We start from the raw sequence: 25,361 nt of genomic DNA, 5'->3' as shown, positions 1-25,361 counted from the left end.
ATCCTTTCTTCTGTCCTCTTGGGATCTTTTGCCGTTTGGGGATGGAGCGCCCCGCCCACCCCGCCCATGGCGCCTGCGATGACGACGCAGCATCAAGCGCTAAGCTGATGAACTGTGGCGGGGCCAGGCCCACCTCCCGCCTGTGGGAGCCCACTCTGGGGGCCCCAGACAGTCCCGGCTCCTACTGGCCCTAAGCGAGGGCGGAAGGGGGGGGGGCTCAGCCCGGGAGGGCTGCCAGGGGCCAGCGGGGGAGATGCGCTGGGGCACTCCTGGAGACGTCGGGGGGGAGCCTGGGGAGCGCAGGGACTTCAGCGGGGTGGCCTCCGCTCTCTCCAGGGGAACCGGTGCCTGCAGCCGGGCGAGGGGTTGTCTCTCCGGGGGATCCCCAGGGCCTCCCCCCCTCCCTAAGGGGCCCCCTGCCGTGGTCGGGGCGGCATCGGCCACCTTCGGAGGCAGAGGGAGGGAGGGAGCGGCGGCCCGGCCCCCTCCCCTCCCTCCCCTCCCCTCCCCTCCCGGCCGTGGTGGTGGCGGCGGCGGGGGCGGAGCCGGGCGGCGCGCGGGTCGTGGCCACTCACTGCCGGGCGGCCTGGAGCGCAAAGCCCGGGCCGTGTCCGCCAGCGCCGCCGCGGAGGAGCCAGAGGCGGCCGAGCGAGCCAGCCCGCCCGCCCGCCCGCCGGGGAGCCCTGCCCATGGCGCAGCGCCTCGCCCCCGCCGCGCCGCCCCGCGCCCGGCCCGCTCTCCCGGCAGCAGCAGCAGCAGCAGCAGCAACCGCGGCGCGGCTCGGAGGCGAGGCGGCGTGAGGCGGCTGCCCCAGAGCCCGGGCGGGCGGGCGGGCAGGCAGGACGGCCCCGGAGCGGCTGCGGCTCCTCGCGGGCGCTCCGTCCATCCGTGGCGATGCTGCTGCCGCTGCCGCCGCCGCCTGGCCGGGGCCGGGTCCGGGTCCGACGGAGGCAGGCGCGGCTGCTGGGCCAGCTGTGCGCCTTGGCCTCGCTCCTGCTGCTCGTGCTGCTCGCCTGCGCCCGGCCCGGCCGCGCCGACGCCACCGCCGGTGAGTGAGAGAGAGAGAGAGAGAGAGAGTGGGGGGCCGGAGGGAGGGAGGGAAGGAGGGCGCGGACCTGCCTGCCTGCCCGCCCGCCCGCGGCCGGGGAGAGAAGCGGCGCTGCTCCTCGCCGGAGCCGGGCTCCCCTCGCCCTGTGCGGCGCCGTCGGGCTGGCGCGGGGCAGGAGGCAGCCGGGGCCCACGTGGCGCCTGGCCCAAGGGGGCTCCCCGAGGCTCAGCGGCCGCGTCGGAGTCGCCTCTGCCGGGATCGGGCCGCGTGGGGCCGCATCGCTGGAGCTGGCCGCCCAGGGGGGCGGGGGGCCGCGGGAGGGGGTCCCGATCCGGGCCAGGGTCTCTTTCCGCGAGCAACGTCTGCGGCCGGACTGGCGCCGGGGACCGCCCAGGGGGTCTGGCCCAGGTGCCCTCCCGGACTCGGGCTCCTTCGGCAGCGGCTTCCCAGCCCTCCGGTGTTCGGGCGGCGGCCGCGGGGAGCCCCGCTCGCGCCTCCCCCCAGCAGGCCAGGCGAGTTCCGGCGCCGGCAGGGAGGAACGCAGGCTGGGCTCCGGCGTGGAAGCCGCGTGGAGGGCAGGGATTGGGGCCGAAATGGCTCTCGCCTGTTAGCGGCGTTTCTGGGGAAGCCAAGAGATGCGCAGCCCGGCGGTCCCGGCCGAGACGTCCCGAGCCAGTGGCTCCGAGGCTGCGGGAAAGCCCCCACGCCCCCAGCAGTCAGCCCCGTTGCAAGCTGCATGGGCAGGCGGAGAAGGAGAAGGAGAAGAGGTGCTTCTTAGATGCCGCCTCCCTCTACCTTGAAGGAGTCAAAGCGGCTTCCAAGCACCTTCCCTTTCCTCTCCCCACAACAGACCCCCTGCGGGGTGGGTGAGGCTGAGGGAGCCCTGACATCACTGCCCGGTCAGGACAGCTTTATCGGTGCTGTGGCAAGCCCAAGGTCACCCAGCTGGTTGCATGTGGGGGAGGAGCGGGGAATCAAACCCGGCATATTAGAAGTCCGCACTGCTCACCATCACACTAAGCTGGCCCTGTGCAAAGAGGACAACACACTCAACAGCTAATTCGTGATTTTTTTTAAAAAAGGAATAATCAGATAAGAGTGAGACTGAGCAGTAAGGATTTGGGTTGGCCATGGTTGGTTGCATTTATATAAGGGGTCACTCTGTGGTCGTTGGAGCCCCCACCTTGTCATCAAGGACAGCAGGATCATTCCCCACCGCGCATCCTGGGGCCCGGAGAATTGTTGACAGGGGTGAGAGCCAGGCCAGTGCTGCCTGATTTGTAGATCTCTCTGCCATTCCCTCCAGCTGCTCTGGCATTTCTGTCCCCCTTTGTCGCTGGTTTGTTGGAGCCGGAACTTGCTTGGAACCGGGTCTTCTCCTTTCTGCACGATGCCACCACCAGCCGGGTTCAGGTGCCAGCATGGCAGAGTCTAGGCTACAATCTGGCTTGGAAACGTCACAGAAGCATTTTTCGGGAGTTGCAAATATCACTCAGGCTGAGTTGCTGCCATGTCGCTCCCGTGGAAGAGCTATTCATTAGATTTTTCGTTTTTGTAATCCCCTGAATGCAGTTGGACTTTGTGAGCGGAAAGTCTTTTCAGAATACATCACCCACCTTTGGCACAAAGGAAAATCCCTCTGAATTTACCTATTGTCTCTTTCTTCATGCAGTCAGAGCCATTGAGTCACACAGCCTGGTGCGCTGTTCCAGATTTTTGTATGTAGATAATGAATTGCTTGGCTTTGGGAAAGTGAACCGTGTGACACAGTTTAATATCTCAGTGCTGCAGTGAAATACAGCGGAGCGGTTCTGAGAATATGCTAGAGGATTTTTCTTTTCTTTTGGGGGGAAATGAGGATAGCTTCAAATTCAGAGTACCAGTTTGAGGACCTGCTTGCATTTCAGTCTCCATTTTTCTTCTTTCTAGTCACAGCTACAAAAGGAATAGAACAAGGAAGCCCAGGCAGACTCTGGCAAGCGATTTATAGTTATTGATTCAATTTATATGCCGCCTTCCCAGCAGGCTGGCTCAAGGAAGTGTACAACATATAATCCATAACAAAAATAGATCAGCAATGAATAACAATTTAAAACATTAAAAGCACTTAAAACATCATCTTCGACTAGCAGGAACAGCCTTTGCAGACCTTATTTCTTAAAGCAGGGAGCTCTCCAGATGTCCATGGACTACAATTACCATGAGCTCCTGCTGGCCTGTCAGCAGGGGCTCATGGTAATTGTAGTCCATGGGCATCAGGAGAGCCACGGTTTGGCCCTTCCTGCCTTAGCAACTCACTACTTTTCCAGATTGTTTTGGTGGAAGAGTTTTCTGTTGGGGGGTGGGGGCATTAGATGTTACATTTGCATTCGAAATTGGAATGTGCAAAGCTAGAATGTTCAGTTGTGCAAACCACAACGGCAGTAGTTCAATAGGGGCACTATGAACTTGGTATTTATTTACTGTTAAATGCAAGCGTAGACAGGCATTCCTGGCTGGTGCTGCAAGTGCCCTCTCTAAATGCGAAGGGGATACAGAGGCAAATGGACTATTAGAGCGGCACATTGTATCCCACACGCGGCTCCCTTTGTGCTCCAGTGCTAGCGGGGAGAAGAGAGGGACCATGGTTCAGTGACAGAGTATCTGCTTGGCATGCAAAAGGTCCCATGTTCAGTCCCTTGCATCTCCAGTCCAAAGGACCAGGCAGTAGGAGATGTGGAAGACATCTGACTGAGACCCTGGAGGTACTGACCTTGATAGACCAAAAGTTGGAGTCCCCATATGCCATCTTCATCTTTGCCAAAATTGTCCCACCATGCCAGTCTTGAAAGGGACAAACCAGGCCATATACAACCGATGGAAGGGCCTCTCAATAGGGGGAGGGTGGAATGACTTTCTAAAATAACCAAGAGGAAGCTACATGACGTGGACTCAGTGCATTCCAGGAGGTGTGGAAAACTAAGAGTGGTTGAGAGTGAGTGGAAGGGGGAGTGAAACTAGTTCTGACTGAGTGCAGAAAGTCCCAGGTTCAAATCCTGCCGTTCCCCAGTTAAAATGGACCAGGCAGCAATGATAGGACAGATCTTTGTTCGAGACCCTGGAGAGTCACTGCCCTTCTGAGCAGATCTTGCGGGACTGATGGTCCAGTTTAGCATAAAGCAACTTTGTGTATGTATAGCAGGGGTAGGCAAACTGGCCCTTCAGATGTCCATGGACTACAATTCCCACAAGCTCCTTCCTGCCTTAGCAACTCACTACTGGAGGGCCACAGTTGGCCCACCCCTGGTGTATAGACTCCTGGAGGGAGGTGTGTTTGAGGGATGTTTCTGTATCATTCATTCTCTCCTCCATGTTTCCTTGTGGATATGCAGTTTGCTTCTAATTATACTGAGGATCACGGTGCCTTTACTTTGTGTGCACACAATTTAGTATTTTTGGGAATGTCTTAGTAGCACCTCAGCCATTTTGAGAGACAGCTGATGTTTCTAGGGAGAAACATGCCATTGTCTCCCCTCCAGCCTTTCCTAAAATCAGAGTTTTAAAATATGCGTGGCAGATTTCGGATTTGGAGGTGACAGGCAACATATAAGCATTTCGGAGTACCCTTGGAGTGCCCTGTTAGGCCTCGTGCTCACTGCCAGTGGCCATGTGCATGCCAGATGTTCTCTCTCTTGTTTCAGGAAAGTGTCTTAACCATTTTGGATTATACTTTATGTTGGGTGAACTTCCAAATCAGTTCCGTGTTACTTAGTTTTCTGGGAGAATTCTTGTGAAGACGCTTACCTTTCCCTGAGAGAGGATCCTTCTCCTGGCACATGTTGATAATGCAGTATTTGGGTCTTAAAGTTTATTTTGAGGAAGCTATTTTTAAAAGCTGCTTTAATTTCTTTTCTGTGCCCTGCTGTAATAATTGCAGGTTTACATTTTTTCAGATAGTTGTTTCTTTAAAAATATGCGGTTTTCAGTAAGGTTTTCAAAATGTTTCAAAATGTTGGATTTAAAACTATTTGTACTTTTATGTAATGTAACCTGCCATGAGACGGCTTGACCAATAGCAACTAATAATAATAATAATAACAACAATAACAATAACAACAACAATAATAACAACAATAGCTTTTATGTAGCCTGAGCTTGTGGGATCTTGTCAGATCTATGAAGCGAAGCAGGGTCCTTCCTGGCTAGTTTTCGAATGGGGGGACCTCCAAGGAATCCCCGGGTCGTGACGGGGGAAAATAATAAACTCATTGATTTTTAAAAACATTAAAGCGCACATTTTAATGTTACAGATCCACATTATTTGTATAATATATGTATACATGGCGTACCTTTGTTAAAAGATAAATGAAACACCCTCTTTCCTTTGAGACATGGATTTTCTTTCTGTCTTTTTCTTCTTTTGCGACTGGCTAGCAGCATTCCATTGCAGAATTTTTTTTAAATTACAAACAAAAGAAAGATTAATTAAATGCTTCCCCAGAAGAACTCTCGTGCTGGACTCTAGAAAGCTTCTGCTTGCGGCTCATAATCCACAGCCGTCAGAGAGACTGCAGTTTGGCTTCCGTGGAGAGTAGACCGTTTCCTCAGGTCGGTAAGGCCTCCCGTTTTCCACTGCACATAAGCATGTAGAAAGAAGACAAGTCCTTCATCAAATCAGGTAATTACAGATGTTGGTGTCATTCATATGCCTCAGCCACCAATTTTGAGAGGCAGATTTACAAATGCCCTAGTTTTAGAGCCTTAATAATTCATATGTCTTGGATTATACACGTCCCAAATTGCAGTCCTTTATGTCATGGGAACTGCCCTAACAAAAACATGAATCAGCATACTTTTAGTGATGCACATCTTTTGTTTATGGCCTACTTTCCCCCATAGAGCCTCTTGTGGCGCAGAGTGGTAAGGCAGCCGCCTGAAAGCTTTGCCCATGAGGTTGGGAGTTCAATCCCAGCAGCCGGCTCAAGGTTGTCTCAGCCTTCCATCCTTCCGAGGTCGGTAAAATGAGTACCCAGCTTGCTGGGGGGTAAACGGTAATGACTGGGGAAGGCACTGGCAAACCACCCCGTATTGAGTCTGCCATGAAAATGCTAGAGGGCGTCACCCCAAGGGTCAGACATGACTCGGTGCACAGGGGATACCTTTACCTTTACCTTTTTACTTTCCCCCATGGCGGAGAGGAATGGGAAGGCGACTGTAAGCCGCCTTGAGCCTCCTTCGGGTAGGGAAAAGCGGCATATAAGAACCAACTCTTCTTCTTCTTCTAAAGTGGCTTACAGTGTTCCCCCCTTCTCCATTGTATCCTGCCAGCAGCCCTGTGAGGTAGGCTAGGTGGAGACTGTATAATTGGCTCAGAGTTACTGAGTGAGCTTTGCAAAATGGCCTTGGTGCGTTTGTCATGTGGGCTCCTACCTGGTTGAGTTTTGGAGCCACTGTGTAAGGCTGGGCTTGTCAGAAACTCGATTTTTGATGGGGTTACAAAGCATTAATAATGGATTTTTTTTGTTTTTTTTCACTTATTTCCCATCCAATGGAGATCCCAACCCCCTCACATTCCCTTTCTACCCTCATAGCAGCCCTATAAGGTAGGTCAGGCTTACAGTGTGAATGGGCCAGGGTCACTTCCTTGGCAGAGTGGGATTTGAACCTGGCTCTCCCAGATCCTAATCAGACATTCTAACCCAGGATTTTCCAACCATGGTAATGTATGGTACTGCAAAGGCCCATCCATGGAATGGGCTGCCTGAGGAGGTGGGGGGCTGCCCTCATTGGTGGTCTTCAAGCAGCAGCTGGACAGATGCTTATTCTGGATACTTCAGGCAGATCTTGCATTGAGCAAGGGGTGGACTAGATGGCCTGGATGGCCCCTTTCCACTCTAGGATTCTAGGTGGGGCAGCAGCAGCTGGGTCTTTTGGGTCAAGGGGAGCTTGTGTGCTGGAAAGGGCATTAGTCACAACCTTCTTTGGTGGAATGTGTGAAGGCCTGAATAAATGATTGACAGAGCTGACAGGAGATCCTAGTGTGTGCTCCGGGGTGGGTGGGTGGGGAGCATCACCGATCTCCAGGAGTTTCACAACCTGGATGTGGCAACCCTACCCCTTCCTCCCCTGCTGGCCACAGGGGATGTCCCTGGTCTTTAAGCAGATGACTTTCCCATCACTGAAGCCTTTGGGCTTGAGATGCTGGGGCTGAGCCTGGGACCATCCTCTGAACCATTCACCCTCTTCACAGCCCCACTAGGCCTTGGAACAGATTGTAATGTAAGGTTGAAAGGACTGGAGCACAGAAGTAGCTTGTAGTGTTGGATAGCGGCTAGGTCGGATGTGTGTCAGAATGCCTGTGCATAAGAGTAGAATGTAAATGGCCTGTGTTAGCTGTGTTGTATCTGAAAGTGTTGCATGTGAGTAGGATCAGTGGGATACATTTTAGGGAAGTAAAGCCAGGTGGACACAGAGTTATTGTAGATGCACAGAAACTCTCTTTATGGATTAATGTGGATCACTACTTTTGAAATCAGTTTTTTTGTGTCGAAAATGTTTTGGCACCTCCTTTCAGTTGGGAAGATATGGTTTCTCTCTCTCTAAACCAGTGGGTAAGCACTTTTAAACGTTGAATTAATTCTAAGAGATTTGAGCATATGCTTAATTGCATATTGAAATTGGTGTGACTTCAAGAGCTTAGTTTTGTTTCTATTGTAGTTTTGATTTCTTTGATTTCAGTTTTTCTGCTGCATTGATGCTTCTCTTTTTAGAACGCCCCTATTCCTTCCAACCTGAGGGAATAATCTGTGGGCAAAGAAGACAGGGATAAGTTGTGGCTATAAATACCCACAGATCATTTGGTACCCCCCCCCCTCTTTCTTTCAGTGGCTTGCTTAAACATCACTGAATTGCAGCGACCTCTGGGGACAGTTGCAACTCAGCAGCGCTGAAAAGCAATTTCTAGATCAGGGTGCAAAGAAGAATACCCTTGGATTTTCAGGGGACTGATTATGTGGGGCACAGCCTGATCCCTGAAGTGGATTTTCTTTGCACTGACTTCCTGTAGTTTTCCCATTTGAAATCAAAGGAGGTTTTAGATACGAGACAGACAGGTAACATTTTTAACAGTAGGCTGTGTAGATTTTGTTCCTTGATCCTCTGTGCGATGGCTTTTGGGAATTTTGGAGAATCTTCTGTGCTAGACCTCGGCTGAGTCCTGGTTTCCTGCAGGATACTTTTTAAACATATAAAATTGCCCATATGCTATATGCAGGTCCAACATCCCTGATGAGTTGCAGCAGTGTTAATTAAACTCCAATGCATTGTCCTTGTGGCCAAAAGCTGGATGACCAGGGACCATTATTCTACAGTTGCAAAAAAATGGACTTTGCTGGAGCAGCTGGGCTTCTAATGCAGACGGAACGCAACCCAAGCCTGAAATCCATTTAATGCCTTCCACAAGGACCAATCAAAACAGGAATCCTCAACATGGTGCTTATGGGTTTTGGGTGCCTGCTAACAACTTACTTGTTGCCACCAATTGATTTCAGAAATCATCATCATCGTCATGGCTTCTGTTTCCCCACTGGAGATCTGATCAGCTACGCAGATTTAAATGACCTTGTTTCAGCAGCATCTTCCCCCTCAGTGTTTATTCTCACTGTTTTCCCCTAGTGAATCTTTTAAAATTCCCCTCTTCCTTCCCACCCTTGGCCTTTCTCCCCGGCTCTGCCTTCCGGGAGCCGCCATTTTGTGGCTGGCTCTATGTCTCCCATGGCAGCCATCCTTTTGGCAGAATTGCAAAGGTGCCCCTTTGGGGACCCTGGAACTAAAATAACACCGAAGAGTATGTGAGATTTTGAGTTTGACAAAGCTTCACCATGGTGTTAAAAGGGGGTTGAGGAAAGAGGATGTTTTGGCCCCTGCACAGGGAATCACCGGTGCACAAAGAAATCTATTTGTGAGTACATTAGGAATATGCATAACCTATTTTGAAAATGTGGTCAAAATGTTTGTCTGTAAAAATGTTTTGTATTTTTTGTACATTATAGAAATATTCCTGATGAACTCGGATTGAAATTGGCTCTGTTTAGGAAGTTGTTAATGGAAATTTTTTTCATTTTTTTCCTGCCTAATTTAAGTTGTAGATGCTTCTGCATAACTATTTTGACTCGAGTTTTGCATTCAATTTTTAGGAGATTTTTTTATCTCCATTTGTGAAGTGCTTGATTGAAAAACATTTTTGTACCTTATATTATTAAAATCAGTTTTGCTTTTTGCTTCCAAAGGTCTTTTGACTATTTTCTCATTTTCATCATTTGTCCAACTTATCCATGTAACCTCCAGGTAGTCGCTGGAGTTCTCCTGGGATTACAAAGCCAATAGAAATCAGTTCTCCAGGGGGAAATGGCTGGTTTTGAAGGTGGGTCTCGGTGGCATTATACCCCATTAAAGCTCACCCTTGCACCCCCAGGTTGCACCCCCAAAATCTCCAGGTGTCTCATCGTCCTGATCGGGCAGTTCTGTCTTCACATCCTGGGCTGGTTTGAGCAGAGAAGGTGGGTCCGGAATCAGGCTGCCTTTTGCCCTTTGGGGAAGAAAGAGCAAGAATGGCTGTCTCCAGGCTGAGAATGTGAAAACTTACATATTTTATACCCAACAAATCAACACTGGAATTCAGAAGAAAATGGAGCCCAATATTAGAGTGTATTGAATAGTAGAAATAAAGCGTTGAACTTCTCCTGAGAATCACCAGGAGACTCTTGCAATAAATGACTAGAACCCTTGAATTTGTCAAGCCCTGATGTAATCTGTGCATAAGGATGAGAGGAAGTCTCCTCACTGAGGTGTGGTAACTTGATCCTTCTGCTGGTTTGCTGTTGTTCCCACCAGGAGTCTGCAGAGTCCACTTTATCTACACCCTTTTCATATACCTAAACCGAGTCAGCCTCGTTGATCTGGTCCGCTCACCCGGTCCCAGTGGATCTCCTGGGAAGTTCTTCGTTGTTCTGAACAGAGCGGAAACAAACAGTTCTGCACTGAACAGAATGTGGAGACGATGCTCTCGTGGACATGGCCTGTGCCGTCCCGCCCCCTGAATCATCACATCCTGTTGCTGATTTGGACTGTCCCTGGTGCTTCGTGGGATTTCTGAATCTTCAAAGGGCTGCTCCCTCCTCTGCTGCCCCTGTCTTAAGTTCCGTGTGCAACTTCCTGGTTTTCATGCATTCATTAAAAAAAAAAAAAGAAAGAAATTCTTAAAGAAGATTAAAATCTGCAATACTGAGAGAGAAAAATGAAAAAAGAATACAGATCTATAAAGCAGGGGTAGTCAAACTGCGGCCCTCCAGATGTCCATGGACTACAATTCCCAGGAGCCCTTGCCAGTATTCGCCAGCGAATGCTGGCAAGGGCCCCTGGGAATTGTAGTCCATGGACATCTGGAGGGCCGCAGTTTGACTACCCCTGCTATAAAGGGAAGACTTCTGATCTTATCTATGACAAATATAAGTAATGTTACAAACTCATCAGTTACTTTACAGTTAAAACCAAGCCCTTCTTTTTTGTTCTCCAAATTCTAGTCATCAAACCCACAAATCATAAATTCATTTCCACACACAGCCCTTTTTTTCATGCAAAAAGCACATCGGGGGTTTCCAGTCGGTAATAAATATGGATGTTGTCTTTTCTTTAATCAAAGAAACAAGTTTATCAGTCCCTGCAAATCCCATCGCCTTCGCCAACCGACCTTCTATGGTGGGTACCGATTTTCATACATTCATATGCCACTCTTCCTCCAAGTAACCGGGGGAAGAATTCCCATTTTACTCTCCCAACAACGTTGTGAGGTAGGACAGCATGAGAGGCTGTGGCTCCCCATGAAGGCAATCCAGTGCTTGGAGATTTGAACTCGCATCTCATTGATCCTTTTTCGCCAGCGTCAATTAAAGCCGCACGGGCTTGTGATGTTTGCTCTCAGTTCAGCTCTCTATTTTATTGGGCTCATCTTGAGTTTTTAACCCGTTGCACAGGAAGCTTGGGTTTCCCCCAGTTTTCTATCTGTGCTGTATGCTATCTTTCATGAAAGGGCTCCCAAAAACATTAAAGGCCTCCAGGTATGCTTGCCAGTCAGTTTTCTTGCATCTCGCCAAATCCATGTTTTCTAGAATACGATTTCCTTCTGCTTCTCTTACCTTCGGCCTCGAATTGTTCTGAATTTCATGGTGAAGCTTTTAAAATCCCAGGAACTCAAATATTGCCTGGGAGAAGGACCAAAAGCTCGGTAGAGCCTCTGCTTCACATGCAGAAGGTCCCTGGTTCAATCCCTGACATCTCCAGTTAAGGTTCAGGTAGGGGAGCTGCCTCCAGTAGGAGCAGGCAATCCTGGCTTGGGTAGGCGAATGGTCAGATTCCGTATAAGGCAGCCGTATTCTGAGTAGACCTACTTAAGATGCATTCATAATCAGAGTTACACGTAGGGTTGGGTGTTTTGGCGACCAAAGCAGCCGTTTGCGCCCGAAGGAGCTAGCACTGCGGTGTGGACGGCTGCTTTGGACACCAAAGTGCCCAACACCCTTCTGAATCCATGAGCTCTGCTTAGGGCTGCATTGTCAGTGGGCTAGTTTGTGAACTGTGCATTTCTTGAACAAGAGCACACACAAATCTGTTGTTGTAATATTAAACATTTATAGCTTTGACAGCTCAGTAAAATAGTCAGATTAAGGGCAGAGCTTCCGGCTAGGCACCCAATAGACCTTTGCAGTATACAGTTGGATCTGCACAGGAATTGGGGGTGGGAAGCTAATGGATTTCTAGGTGGCTTGCATAGGGTAATGGTTAAAGAGCAGTGGCTTCTAATCTGGCGAGTCAGGATTGATTCCCCCGTGCAGCCAGCTGCGTGACCTTGGGCTCATCACAGCCCTGATAGTGCTGTTCTGACTGAGCAATCCTGTCAGAGCTCTCTCAGCCCCACCTACCTCACAGGGTTTCTGTTGTGGGGAGAGAAAGGGAGGGCAATTGTAAGCTGCTTGGGGCAGTGAAAAGTGGGATATAAAAAACCAACTCCAACTCCTCCTCCTTTCTTTATGTGTGCAAGGAAACTAAGCAGAACTATCTGCTTGAAGACAATGGCCACACTCCAGAATACAGGGCATGAGCTACAAGTACAGGAACTTCATAGAGACGAACAGCCGTTACTGGGCAAGCAGGATTTCTGCATAAGACAGATGGACATGATACATGTTGGAAGTCCTCATTTACCTAAGGAGCAATTAACACATAGAATTCCCTGCTGCAGGAAGTGGTGGCAGCTACAAGCATGGATAGCTTCAAGAGGAGATTGGAGAAATACATGGAGCAGAAGTCCATCCATGGTTATTAGCCACAACGTATAGATGGGAGACTCCATCTGGGGAAGTGGTGCTCTTGGGGCTTGGGGGGCAAGAGTGGGAGGGCTTCTGGAGTTCTGGCCCTGCGGGTAGACTTCCTGATGTCCCCTGCATTTTGGCCACTGTGATACAGAGATGGACTAGAAGGGCCATTGGCCTTGATCCAACATAGTTTCCTTTGCAGTTTATAAAAAATTGCACAATGTGTAATGCAGCTTTACAAGGCAGCTATCACTGACGGAATATTCCAACTAGAATGGAATAAAAATATAATCATATCTTTCACTACACCACTTCCAAGTTAGTGCCTTGTAGTCACTTAGGTGGTGGCCCACCAAGAGTGCTGACTCTTGAAACACATTGGCTAACTTTTGTAATGACCTGCCAGCGTTTTGAATAGTATTCTTGGCATTCATCAGGTTTGTGAATTTTAATTTCCAAACATGTCACTGCAAGATGTTGCACAGATTTCCTTTTTAAGGCATAAAGCAAAGGAGCGGAGGGAAGCAGTTATGTAGAGACGGGTTCTCACCTATAGCTGCTTGTATCTGTTAATAGGTTTGCAGTGTGTCATACATTGAGATTTTGGGAGGTGTTTACTTTGAAAAACAACATGTCCCGCGTAATCAGAAGCAGAAAGCATTTAGTGTCCTCTAAATGCAGGGTTGGGTGAACTCTGGCCTAAAACCCAAAGAAAATAATTCTGCATCTAGGCAACCCAAATTGCACACTGAGAAAAACTGAATTCTGTACAAGTAAAAATGGCAAAGGCTGGATTCTCTGATTGCAAGGGGCTCTTCAGTATCCCAGGTGGAGACCTTTCCTGGTTTGGCATATCTTGTGTGCCAATCACAGTATGGTGACCTTTAAGTCCTGAACTGTTTGCCGGGATGACCAGTGTTGCTACCCATGAACAAGCAACCCCTCTGTTTGAGGCATCCGTGCAGTGGATGGTTGTGGGAGGTCCTGGGAAGGGCCCCCTTCTGCCCAAAGGGCCCCCTTTTGCCCATCACCAATGCCCCAGGCCTCTCTTTCCACTCACCCACCCGTGTGTGTTCCGAATCCTTCCCTTTCTTCTCACAATTCTTCTTCTCACGAATTGCAATAAGAGCCACTGGTACCACATTCATACCCTCTCCCCCATAGCAGTGCCTGTTGTGGTCAGCAAGGTGGGTTGTTTGTTTCTATGACACCTGCATGCACTTCCCAGCAGTTTTGGGAAGCTGGGAGCATGGGTGAAGTGCTTACAAGAAAATGGGCAGGGAAAGGTGCTATTATGCCTGCACTGGCTGCTCCTCTGGCTGAGCCCCCAGAGGGTGCTCCAGAGGCCATAGCTGACCCAGGTGTACTGCCCGGGCCAAGCACTCTCCAGGCACTGCATGGAGGCCTGGTCAGCAAAGATCTTATGGAGGAGCAGGACCAGGCCTTTCCCCCAGATGATGGGAAAGCTGGTCCCAGTCAGACTGATGCTCAGCTGATGCCTGTCTAAGTGAAACCCTGGAAGAAGACCCCATCTAGCTCTGCCACTCTGGTGTCAGCAGTCTACCTTGAAAGCTGTCAGAAGATCAGCATGCCCTCTGGCTGAGGGCTTGCAGCTGGCTCTATCCTGTTCTGGTGTACTTTAGGAGGACCCTGAGGGAAGGTCCTCCATGGGTGCAATGCCTGCATTTTTGTGCCTGTCTTTCCAGTCGCTTCTGTGTTCTGGTTTGCTATGGCATAGCTCTGCTCAACTGTTTCCTGTTTTCCAACTTCGGTTTTGGCTTCTGACTTTGTCCCAGCTCTTGACCCTTGGTTTTGACTTCTGGCTTTGTTCCAGCTTTGAACCCATGGCTTCAGCTTCTGACTTCAGCTCATGACCCATGGCTTTGGCTTCTGATTGTTCAGGCTCCTGACTCCGTTTTGGCTTTTGACTCTCTTCCCAGGACTCAACCTTGGCCTGGCCCAGCCCGACTCCACTCCCTGCCCTACCTGCCTTCCGTGTGAACTGGCTCCCTTGGCTCCTGGCCCTGTGATCTGGACTCTGAACTCAGTGTTGCCTCCTGAGTTGTTATGGCCCCCCAGCTGAGTAGGTGTGGCGCAGCCGGGTAGTACAGGTGCATGGACAGGTGGCATGGGAGAGTGAGAAGGTTGGGTGGGCCATGTCAGCTCCACCACCTCAGGGTGTGTTCACACCAGCCCTGCCTCCAGCACTCTGTGCATCTCAGAATGCATTCTGTTGCATCTCTTCTCTTGGTGTATTAACTGGATCATCCTGAAGGAGGGAATAAGGTCCCAGCAATGATCGCAGATAGACTGTGCTGAAGCTGAACAATGAGGGGCAAGGTGGAGTGAGTCATAGAACCCTGAGGTTGGGCAGAGGGGAGCAGAGGCGTTTAGAACTGGGCTGTCTTGCAGTTCTAAGAAGGATGTCCTTCGTTCTGCAGGGACCCACAGAACACTTTTTGAATTCAGGTGGGTAATCGTGTTTTTCTGAAGCAACAGGACAAAATTCGAATCTTACTTAGAAGCAGAGGGTGGACAAAGACTGGAATGAAACCTCCATATGCAGAGGCTGTCTATTTCGGAATGTCTCTTGTTTGGGGTTCATAGTGGGGGCAGCTGGGCCCTCTGTTTGTGGATTTCTCAAAGGCGTTTGGTTGGGCCCTGTAGGGAATGGAATGCTGAGCTAGAGGGGGGCCCAGGCCCGAGTTTGCCCAGGGCGCCAGACCACTTGGGCCAGTCTTAAATGGATCACCATACCAGGGAGATTTGGACTTGTGGGTCACCCTACCAAGAAGGTGGGGAACTGCTGCCTAAGAGGATTCCGTGTGTGTTAGTGGAGGATTCAGGAAGTGCAGCCGGTGTATCCCACTGGTCCAGGTAAATGGCTTGGAGCTGTCCAATTCCAGTGGCAAATGTCAAGGAGTCTCTTGGGGAAATGGGGCATATCTCTAGGGGGGGGGGCTGACTGAGGCATTCCAGATGTCATTGGACTACAATTCTCATGAGCCCCTGCCAGCACTGGTAGGAGCTCATGGGAATTGTGGTTGATAGACATCTGGAGAGCCACGGTCAGGTCACCCCTGGCCAACGAAGTTTAATTCTGGGTAGAAGCTTTCACATGCATGCATCTGAAGAAGTGTGTCTACATCAGAACGTTTATGACCGTTATGACACTGTTGGAATTAAAGGTGGCAAAATGACTAGGTTTAATTAGGAGTGGGAAATAGCTCATTTATCGGACGTGTCGGCTCTGCTGTTCTCCGTTCTGGCCTGCGTTTCTAGTAGAGCCATCCTCATCCCATCCTAAGCGATGGTGGCCCGGGGGGGGGGCACTTCTGAAAAGGCTAGCTAGGAAACCCGAGATGTGTGAGACAAAGTCAGCTGACAGGAAACGGTTTCTTGCTGCTGAAAGGATTGAGATATCTGTCTTAATTAGCTGCAGTTGATGATATTTTTGGCAGGCAATGAGCCATAAAGCACCACATGTCTCGGTCATGATGAGGCTCAGTGGTGCCGTGCAAAGGAAGCAGGGAAATCAGACGCTTTGCGGTGTCTTTGAGGCTGTAATGTGGCCGACGCCAGGCTTTCCCTGAGGACCAGGGTGTGGGGAGTGTGGGACCAGTGGACAGGAGAGGAATGGAAGTCCACTCAGCAAGCCAATTAGCCACCTATTTCACGGCACAATTCAGGGAATCCCACCTGCTCGTTAGGTACAAAGTCAAGACAACATTACCCTCCTGAACAGTTTGATCAGGGGTAGTCAAACTGCGGCCCTCCAAATGTCCATGAATACAATTCCCATGAGCCCCTGCCAGCGAATGCTGGCAGGGGCTCATGGGAATTGTAGTCAATGGACATCTGGAGGGCCGCAGTTTGACTACCCCTGAGATTGATGCTCTTCGAATTGCAGTATCGTCAGTAGGCTTAGAATGCAATGGATCCGTTTAGGATTGCAGTGTTGGTTACCTGAGTTTTCCTCTTTTGCCTTTTCCCAGCGATCCATTTTTCTTTTTATATCTATCAGATTTTAAGCCATTCTGAGACAGGGCAGAATAAAAGTTCAGCTATAAACAAATTAAAAATCGCAAGCCTGCAATGGTGCTAGCAGAAAAATGCTATATAAATGTACCAGGTGAGCAAGATAAAATCCAGGAGTCCAGTAGCACCTTTAAGACCAACAAAGATTTATCCAAGGCGTGAGCTTTCGAGTGCTACTTCAGACCAACAGGGCTACCTATTTGAATCTATCCAGGTGAGCAAGAGGTTTTCCTAGTTACACCTTGTCCCTCCCGGCTGCTATACTGTCTTTTAAATGTTCCCTGGAGCATTTCCCAGTTGTCGGGGCTCTGAGGACTGAAATACTTAGATACCACTTGGTATTCTCTGGAAAATTTGGGTGCTTCCAGCCTTGTAGTCGACATCTATTTCGAGTTCTTGTGCTTCCCTTTTGTGTACAAGGAGCGTAGATTGGGGGTGGCCTGAATCCTCTTTAAATAAGCCTCCTTCCTCCGTTTTACAGTGAAGACATTTACTGAGAAAGAATACGAAAATGTTGTGGCTGGGCAAGGCGATCTCCGTGGCCAGCCAAAACAATTTCAAGGTGACAGCGGAGCTGAAGTTAATTACTGTATTCCACTAATTTCCATGCAGCTGGAGTGGATGTTGCCGCTTGCTTCCCTTCTAGGGGGGGGGGGCCGTTGCAGAAGGCAGCCGCTCCAGAAAGCAGCCATCATTTAATTGCGGTGTGTAATTGGTGCTTAAAAAACTGGGGGCTACCTCTCTATGAGGTCACACGGACACTCGTGACAGTGCCTTTGAAAGGAGATCAGAGACGTTCACGGAGAGTAGCTGTCTCCTGCAGCCAGACGAGGATGCTAAATATAGCTTCTGCATTTAGAGACAGCATGCCTCAGAACCAAACTGGATGGTACTGTGTCCCCAAGTCTGCCGTGGGGTGTGTGGTGAAATTTGTGGCCTGGATTTCTATCTTTTAAAATGGCACGAAGGGCTGATCCTGCTGGGACTGCAGCGTGGCAGAATGGGGCTCCCCCCCCCCTCCTCCAAGTTCAGGGCACTGTGGCATTTTGAAAGGGAAAAATCCAGGCTGTAAAATGGCACCATGTCCCCATGGCAGGCTAGGGGGTAGCACGATTGTTTAGTTCGGCCCACACCAGCATGCTGGCTGTGCGTGTGTACAAAGTGCCCTCAAGTTGCAGCTGACTTATGGTGACCTCAGCAAGGAGGTTTCAAGGCAAGTGAGAAGCAGAGGTGATTTGCTTCTTGCCCGGTGGGTTCCTTTCCAGGTGCTGACCCTGCTTAGCTTAGGCCATGCTGCCTTCCTTGCCATGCCCATGCTAGTGGTTGGAGTCAAATCCAGAAGGGGCTGAGCTCACCAGGAACTTCTAGCTGGCCACTCTGGGGGAAATTATGCTGGATTCGATGGAGGCCTGATCCTGCAGGGCTCTTTGGAGTGTGGTGGGGGCGAACTGAGAAGCCTAAGGCTTGAGATTGTATAACTCGATCCACCTAGAAATCGATTATCCCATGCTTTAACTCCAAAAGGAGGTCCAGGGCAGTTGACAAAACAAAACATTGGAACACAATTGCTATAAAAATGACAATATTAACCTCGGACACAATAATGTTCTCCTTAGATTTAGACTGCAGAACCAAGGGGCTTTTTGCACGCCTTCAAAATAGCACAATGGTTGCCAATTGAAAACGCTACTGATTTGCTGTTTTGCACAACGTCGTCGACAATCTGCCACACACCTGAAACCAATCTGCAAAAAGCGCTTCCTTGTAGCGCTTTCAGGGAAATCCCCAAAAGTGGATTCACCCTCCGGAAAGCGATACAGTCCTGCAACAAATCTGCAACACTAGCGAAAAAGACCTGTGCGTTAACATTGTTGCGGTTTCTACAAAGTCTCTCCCCCTGGCTCTCTTCTCTGATCTTCCGGCGAAGCGATCGCCATTTTTTTTTCTCCGTGCGAGCGGGGATAAACGCACCAGCGAGCCTCTTTCAGTTTAGAGGCTTCCCCGGCTTCAGTCCCTCCCCTTCAGTCACTAAGCACACTTCAGTCACTAAGCACACTACTAAGCAGTCACTTTATTTTTTACACATTCATTCAGCCGAAAATCGGGCCCGTGAGAGGGGGGGGGGGATTTTTTTTTTCACTTGGAGGGAGCGTGGCAACGATCAAACGACAGCTCAAACACACCAGGCAGCTGGATGGGTCTCTCCGTTGCAACGAATTAACACAGATTCGTTGCAATGGGTCTGTTTTTTTTAAAAAAAACCTTTCTTAAAGGGAAAGGGGCTGTTTGGGAGCATGCTAACGGCTGCCCATTGGCTGCTTGACGGCCAGGGGCGGGATGAGCTCGGCAATAGCGCTTCCTTTCTAGCAATTTCTGCCGAGACCGGAAGCCTGTGGGAAACGCTACAAAACGCAACTGGATTCCACTACAAAGGCAGGTATGCATAACGACAAATTCCACTATTTTAAATGGCGATTTTTCATTCAGTGACCAATTTGCTACAAAGATCCCGGTGCGTAAAGCCCCCAAGTATATAAAAGCAAGTATGTAAAAGCAGCAGCATAAAAGACAGTGGTATAAAATAAAGTAAGAGCAGCATCACAATAACATTTACAGCCAGCCTCTGTGCACTAAAAAAGGAGAGGACTGTGATGGGTGCTCTGGAAGAGAGAAAACTTCAGATTGTAGCCAGAGGCCAGCAAAGAGTTGCGCATTCTTCGGACCAAAGGGAATTCCACGGTTTGAGGCCCTGTCAGATCAGTCTTGTTTCTGGCCTGGGAGAACAGAGTGACCGGTGGCTCTCCATTGGATATATGTCCAAGGGCAGAATCGCCTTCTAAGTCGTACTGGATAGAAAGGAATGGTGCAGTTAGAACAGGGGTAGTCAAACTGCGGCCCTCCAGATGCCCACGGACTACAATTCCCAAATGCTGGCAGGGACTTGTGGGCATCTGGAGGGCCGCAGTTTGACTACCCCTGAGTTAGAAGATGCTGTGCCCTTTAGCCATCTCTTTCAGTTAGGCCAGAAGGATTCCACGGTGAACGAAGAGGTTCAGGGCAGCCAACTGGGGATAGTTTTAACCTGTCAGCAGACTAGCATAGATCATCCAGTAGAGCAGCCTTTCTCAACTTCTTGACTGTTCCCCAGAAGTAGCACGATTGGGCATAATATCGTTGGGAAGCATAAGTTGCGTGCATACTCACCTTTCCCACCCCCAAGCCCATCGTTGGCCATTTTGGAAAGGGGTGGGTGGGAAGGGAAGGGCCCCAGGTGGGTATATGGTCATATCACCAGATAGATGTTTAACAAATTAAATACACACACACACACACACACACATATATAGTTAACTCTCAGCCGTTTGGGAAACTCTTCCAAGGCTGTCAAGAAACTCTCGTTGAGAAAGCCTGCAGCAGAGCAAGTAGGTTGATTTATGTCCCATAACCAGGTCAGAAACCACGTCAGAAAGGATAAAGAGTGTTGTCCAGAAACATCTGGAACAGAAATACCACCACTTTTTAAAAGTAGTAACTTAACTGGGAAATTTGAGACCAGCCTAGAGTTGTTCCTTGTGACTGAGGATTGTTGTTTTTTTTTAAATGATGGTTTTCCGCCAACCTCTTCAGGGCCAAAGCCCTCTTCCTCCTACTAAGGAAGGTTGGCAGTATGTCCCATCGGCCGGACTGGTTCCTCTTTGGCAGCTTTAACTAGCCAGAAAGGGCAAATACTGAACAAACAGGTTTGTCTGTCTCATCCTTTTGAGCGTGCTCTGTGTGCATTCTCCGTTTGCAGCAACCGAGAGGTAGAAACATGATAAGCGGAACTCCTAGCAACAGCCGTTCCTCCTTTCATTAATATGGTGCGCAAGTGGAAGTGAATGCAATTGATTTTATCTGTAGTGCTTTGCAAATTAGTCAGGGTGTGTTAGGATGAAATCCTCGATTTCCTCCTGGGAGTCCAAATGTAAAAGGTCTTTTATCACTGGGAATATCATCACTAGCTGGCACTTAGCAGGTGTAATAATGGCAAACTATAATTTCTTCCCCACCATTCTTGCAACAGAACACACACACACAGAGCTGTCTTACGCAGAATCAGACCATCGTAGCTAGATGGCAGGAATTTCTTTGTAGAGTCCGAGTAGTTCACCAGATGAATTGATTGCCAAAGGAGATGGAGATCTCCCCCTCACTGGCAATCTTCAAGCAGCAGCTGGACAGATATTCATCATGGTTGCTTTAGGCCAGCCTTTCTGAATTTTTTAATGTTGAGAAACCCCTGAAATGTTCTTCAGACTTTAAGAAACCCCAGAAGAGGCATGATCATGCAGAATGTGGTTGGGAAGCACAGCTGTGTACGTGCCCACCCAGGGCCCCTCCCCTTCCCACCCCCTCCAGGCCCATCACTGGCCATTTTGGGAGGAGGGGGATCAATATGGTCATATCACCCAATCACATTTAAAAATATATTAAAAATTAATTAATTCCAACCCTTCCAGGGCTGTAAAAAATCCCCAGAGTTTCACAAAAATCTGGTTGAGAAAGCCCGCTTTAGGTTGATCCTGCCTTGAGCAGGGGGTTGGACTAGATGGCTTCTATAGCCCCTCCCAACTATGGCCTCTATAGCCCCTCTATGAGCCTGTGATTCTGGTATTGTTGACTCACTGGGAGCTCCAGAGGGGTCCATGGCCTTTCCCCTTCAACCTTAATGGACTTGGCCACAAGCGATGGAACTGGCTGCCTCCACCCAGTGGGCTCCGTGGGTAGGCCGTGGGTGTAAAGATCAAAGGGGGGAGAGTAGGTGTGTCACGGCATGGGCCTGTCTTCTCAGCTCCTGTCATCCTTTCGAGCAGGCATAAGGTGGAGCCGCTGTAGTCGTAGTAATGGTGTGTGTAGGGGAGTGAAAGGAGGGCGGAAGGTGCAGGTGGTGATGTCACTTCCAGTGGCATGTCACTTCCAGGGGGCATGACAGGGAGGCGTGTCTAGCTTACATCCCTTCTGGAGGTCCTCGAAGCTTGGAGATTTATTTCAGGGGCTCCTCCACATTGAGAAGGTTGAAAAAGGCTGTGGGTATGAGCAGCCACTCCTAAACACAGGAAGCCCCCCTCTCCAGCGGTGTCTTGCACTGGCCATGGCTCATTTAAAGATGGCAGCAGTTCTGCTTTGCCCAGGGTGTGATCTGCTCCGCTCTGTAAGGAGAGGACCAGTGGGCTATTGCAGGGGTAGTCAACTGGTGGTCCTCCAGGTGTCCATGGACTACAATTCCCATACTCCTGGCAGGGGCTCATAGGAATTGTAGTCCATGGACATCTGGAGGACCACAGGTTGACTACCCCTGGGCTGTTGGAAGTAACTGCCAGAGGACCAAGAAACCTGGAATTGGCCTCCTTCTCCCAGCTTCCAGGTACTCTGCTGAGATCTGCCACCTGGCACTATGCTCCCAGCTTTGCTTACGATGGCCCAACCTCCTCGGGTGCGTAGGATGACCTACAAATGCAGCAAACCAACCAAGAAAGTGAATCCTCGTGGCCCTTGTTGGCTCTGGGCTCTGCTTTTCTGATTGTGCTCCAGGTGTTGTTGTTGTTGTTGTTGTTGTCATTCAGGTATGCACTTACAGGCTGCAAGTTCTAAGGCTTCTCTGTGTTAAAAAACAAACATTTATTTTTAGATCTTTTCAGGGTGTTTCTTTTTAAAAATTGTGTAGTAAATGTTTTTATGCCCAGACCATCTGGAGCAATTTGCTCTGCAAGCAGATTGTGTCTCTCTCCCTGGGGAAGGTTGAGCAGCAAGAAGAGATTTGTGTTCTGTTAAAATCCAGCCAAAAACTTCTTAAAAGTGCAAGGAACGTACTTGAAAGGGAGGCCCAGCCACTCACCCTCCACTGCCGAAGCCGCCCCAGTGTGGATTGTTCCAGTCACACAAAAGTCACCTGGTGGCTACAGTCAAGCCAGTTGGCACCCCAAAAGGCCAAGGAGCAGATGGCCAGGTTTTTCTACTTTCGGCGTGATACCAAAGAGTCCGTCCAAGTTCAGCTGAGCCGTGGTGCAAGAGAGGCTTAGAAAGGCTGCCAACCTGGAATGTTTTTCTGGGGTGAAAAGGAGAGGACAGAAACTCCTCCCCCCAAAGACAGAGAAATTGATCAGTGTCACGTTTGACAGGACATGGAGAGGCATTTTTGGATGTCACGTCTTGCGGAAGGGGAGCCGGGGCCCAGCTCTGCATCTCAGCCACCCAAGCGGGAGCTTGGGGCATTGCAGGGAGGAGGGTCTCTGTGCCACGCCGGGGGTTGGGATCAACTCCTGGACCTGTGACAGGGACAGCCAGGTCCAAGCCAAGGCCCCACAGTTTTGCTGCAAGGTCTTGGCTTGAACTGAGCCAGCAGTGTCACAAACCCAGGGACAGGGGGTTCGGGGTAACTTGTTTTTGTCCCAGGGTGGGAGAGCTGCAGGCAGCGGGCTGACATTTAGCACCAGAAAAGCTCCCAGATCTTAGTTTCTTAGGCATAGTGCTTTTATTTGAACTGTTTTTGTATTGGTGTGTTTGCTTTAATTTGTTATTTTTATCTTATTTTTTATGCTGGATTACATCGATTAAGTGGATTGCATCGATTATCAGTCTTCCTCAAAGTTTTTACCATTGAGAACCCCCTGAAACATTCTTCAGGCTTGGAGAACACCCAGAAGTGGCACGATCATGCAGAATAGGGTTGGGAAGCAGAGCAGCGGACACGCCCACCCGGGGCCCCTCCCCTTCCCACCCCCTCCAGACCCATCACTGGAGATTGGGGGGGGAAAGGGTTGACATGACCATATATGGTCATATCATGATAAATATTTAACACATTAAAATATCTTTTAATTAATTAACTACCCCTGGGCTGTTAATTAATGAGAGCACTTGGGAAATTAATTAACTACCCCTGGGCTAATTAATTAATGAGAGCACTTGGGAAACCCTTCCAGGGCTGTCAGGAAACCTCCGGGGGGTTCATGAAACCCTGGTTGAGAAAACCTGGTTCAAGCCAATACAGTCAGCAGGATAGGGACTGGGGTTTGGAGGTAGAAATCTGGAACCACCAGAGATCTGAAACAGAAATGAGGCAAGCAAAAGTACTCGTGTGAGCCCAGATGATGATCTTAGTATCTCACTTGCAGCAGCAGACTGTATAAACTATGCACACCACTCCCCAAGCAAATGGACGAGCCTAGACTGTTGTGGCAATGTTGTGCTCCTATTGGTTGATCTAATTTGCATGTGTCTTTAAGGGAGCAAGTCTAAGCAGGCCTGCCCAGAAGGAAATATCATTTCATTTAGTGGAGGATACTCCTGGGAAAGTATTCTTAGGATCAGCCTCTCCAACGTTATAAACCTATTGACCAATGAGAACGTAAACTAGACATGTATGATTTTTGTGGAGGAGCATTTAATATGACTGTGTGCAAACATTCTGATTCCTGCAGTATCAGTAGAATCATAGAATGCTAGAGTTGGAAGGGTCTATAAGAGGCCATCTAGTTCCACCCCCTGCTCAATGCTGGATTAGCCTCAAGACTCTGGTTGAAGACCGCCAGTGAGGGAGAGCTCACCACCTCCTTAGGCTGCCCATTCCATTGGTGAACTAGATGAATAGAATCCTAGAGTGGGAAGGGGTCAAGTAGGCCATCTAGTCCAGGGGTAGTCAACCTGTGGTCCTCCAGATGTACATGCACTACAATTCCCATGAGCCCCTGCCAGCAAATGCATCAAGGGTAAGGGGCTGTCCAGCTGCTGCTTAAAGACTGCCAGTGAGGCGGAGCGTACCACCTCCTCAGGCAGCCCATCCCACTGTTGAACTACTCTGACTGTGAAAAACTTTTTCCTGGTATCTACCTGATATCATTCTACACGTAGTAGTAGGAGATGGCTGGTCTTTGACCTAGTCCTTTTGGAGCCAGGCCCTCTGACCAGACACCCTGTGAGGTAGATGAGGCTGAGAGAGCTCTGAGAGAATTGCTATGTGAGAATCACACTAATAGGACTGTGACAGCCAAAGGTCACTCTGCTGGCTGCATGTGGAGGAGTAGGGAATCAAACCCAGATTCCCACATTAGAAGCCACCATTCTTAACCACTACACCAACCTGGCTCTCATGGAGGCTTGATCCGTCAATGTTCAGAGACACTAAACCTGTGAATGTGAGTGCTGGGGGCAACATCAGGGGAAAGCCTTATGCTCTGTACCCTGTTGTTGGCCACCTGGGGAACCAGTTGGCTGCTGTGTGAGACGGGATGCTGGACTAGATGGACCACTAGCCTGATCCAGCAGGGCTCTTATGACGCTCTTTTTTAACAGTTCAAATTCCAAGTTCATTTGTGTCCAAAATTTCAGCATAGTGAAAATACACTGCTGAATAGTTCAGTGTTTTAAAGTTTAACTTGACATCCAAACATGCTACCTGGCACCTGCCCTGTTGTGACTGTATGAGACTGTTTCAATCTAAATGACGCATCTCCTTTTGTTTGCTACAAAATTTGTGTTTTCTATTTTTAACCTTTGTTTTGTTCTATTTCTCAGATTGAAAAAAAAACAACAACAACTAAGATAAGTCTGTTAAAGTGGCACAGGTACAGCAATTTCTGGATTAGCACATATCCTCAGTCTTGGTGGTGGAAAACAAAGAGCCAGCTTGGTGTAGTGGTTAGGAGTGTGGACTTTTAATCTGGCAAGCCAGCTTTGATTCCCTGCTCCTCCTCCAGAAGCAGCCAGCTGGGAGACTTGATAAAGCTGTACTGACCAAGAAGTTATATCAGGGCTCTCTCAGCCACCCCTCCCTCACAGAGTGTCTGTTGTGGGGAGAGGAAAGGGAAGGCGATCGGAAGCCGCTTTGAGACTCCTTCGGGTAGAGAAAAGCGGCATATAAAAACCAACTCTTCTTCTTCAATCATAGG

At 49.5% G+C, this 25,361-nt stretch overlaps 1 protein-coding gene across 1 annotated transcript in view; it reads left to right on the top strand.

Annotated features, from left to right (window-relative positions):
* The first annotated feature begins 566 nt into the window (after positions 1 to 566).
* Positions 567 to 25,361, top strand: part of SLC24A3 (solute carrier family 24 member 3) — a 200,344-nt gene continuing 175,549 nt past the window's right edge. Inside the window, exon 1 of the mRNA XM_077309599.1 lies at positions 567 to 1,048. Coding sequence (XP_077165714.1) covers positions 895 to 1,048 — 154 coding nt within the window. The 5' untranslated portion in view covers positions 567 to 894. The remainder of the gene's footprint in view (positions 1,049 to 25,361) is intronic.

The sequence above is a fragment of the Paroedura picta genome, chromosome 14 (genome assembly GCF_049243985.1).
Source record: "Paroedura picta isolate Pp20150507F chromosome 14, Ppicta_v3.0, whole genome shotgun sequence".
NCBI classification, from domain to species: Eukaryota; Metazoa; Chordata; class Lepidosauria; order Squamata; family Gekkonidae; genus Paroedura; species Paroedura picta.
Note: the sequence above shows the minus strand (reverse complement) of the source record. Positions and strands in the feature narration are given on the sequence as shown.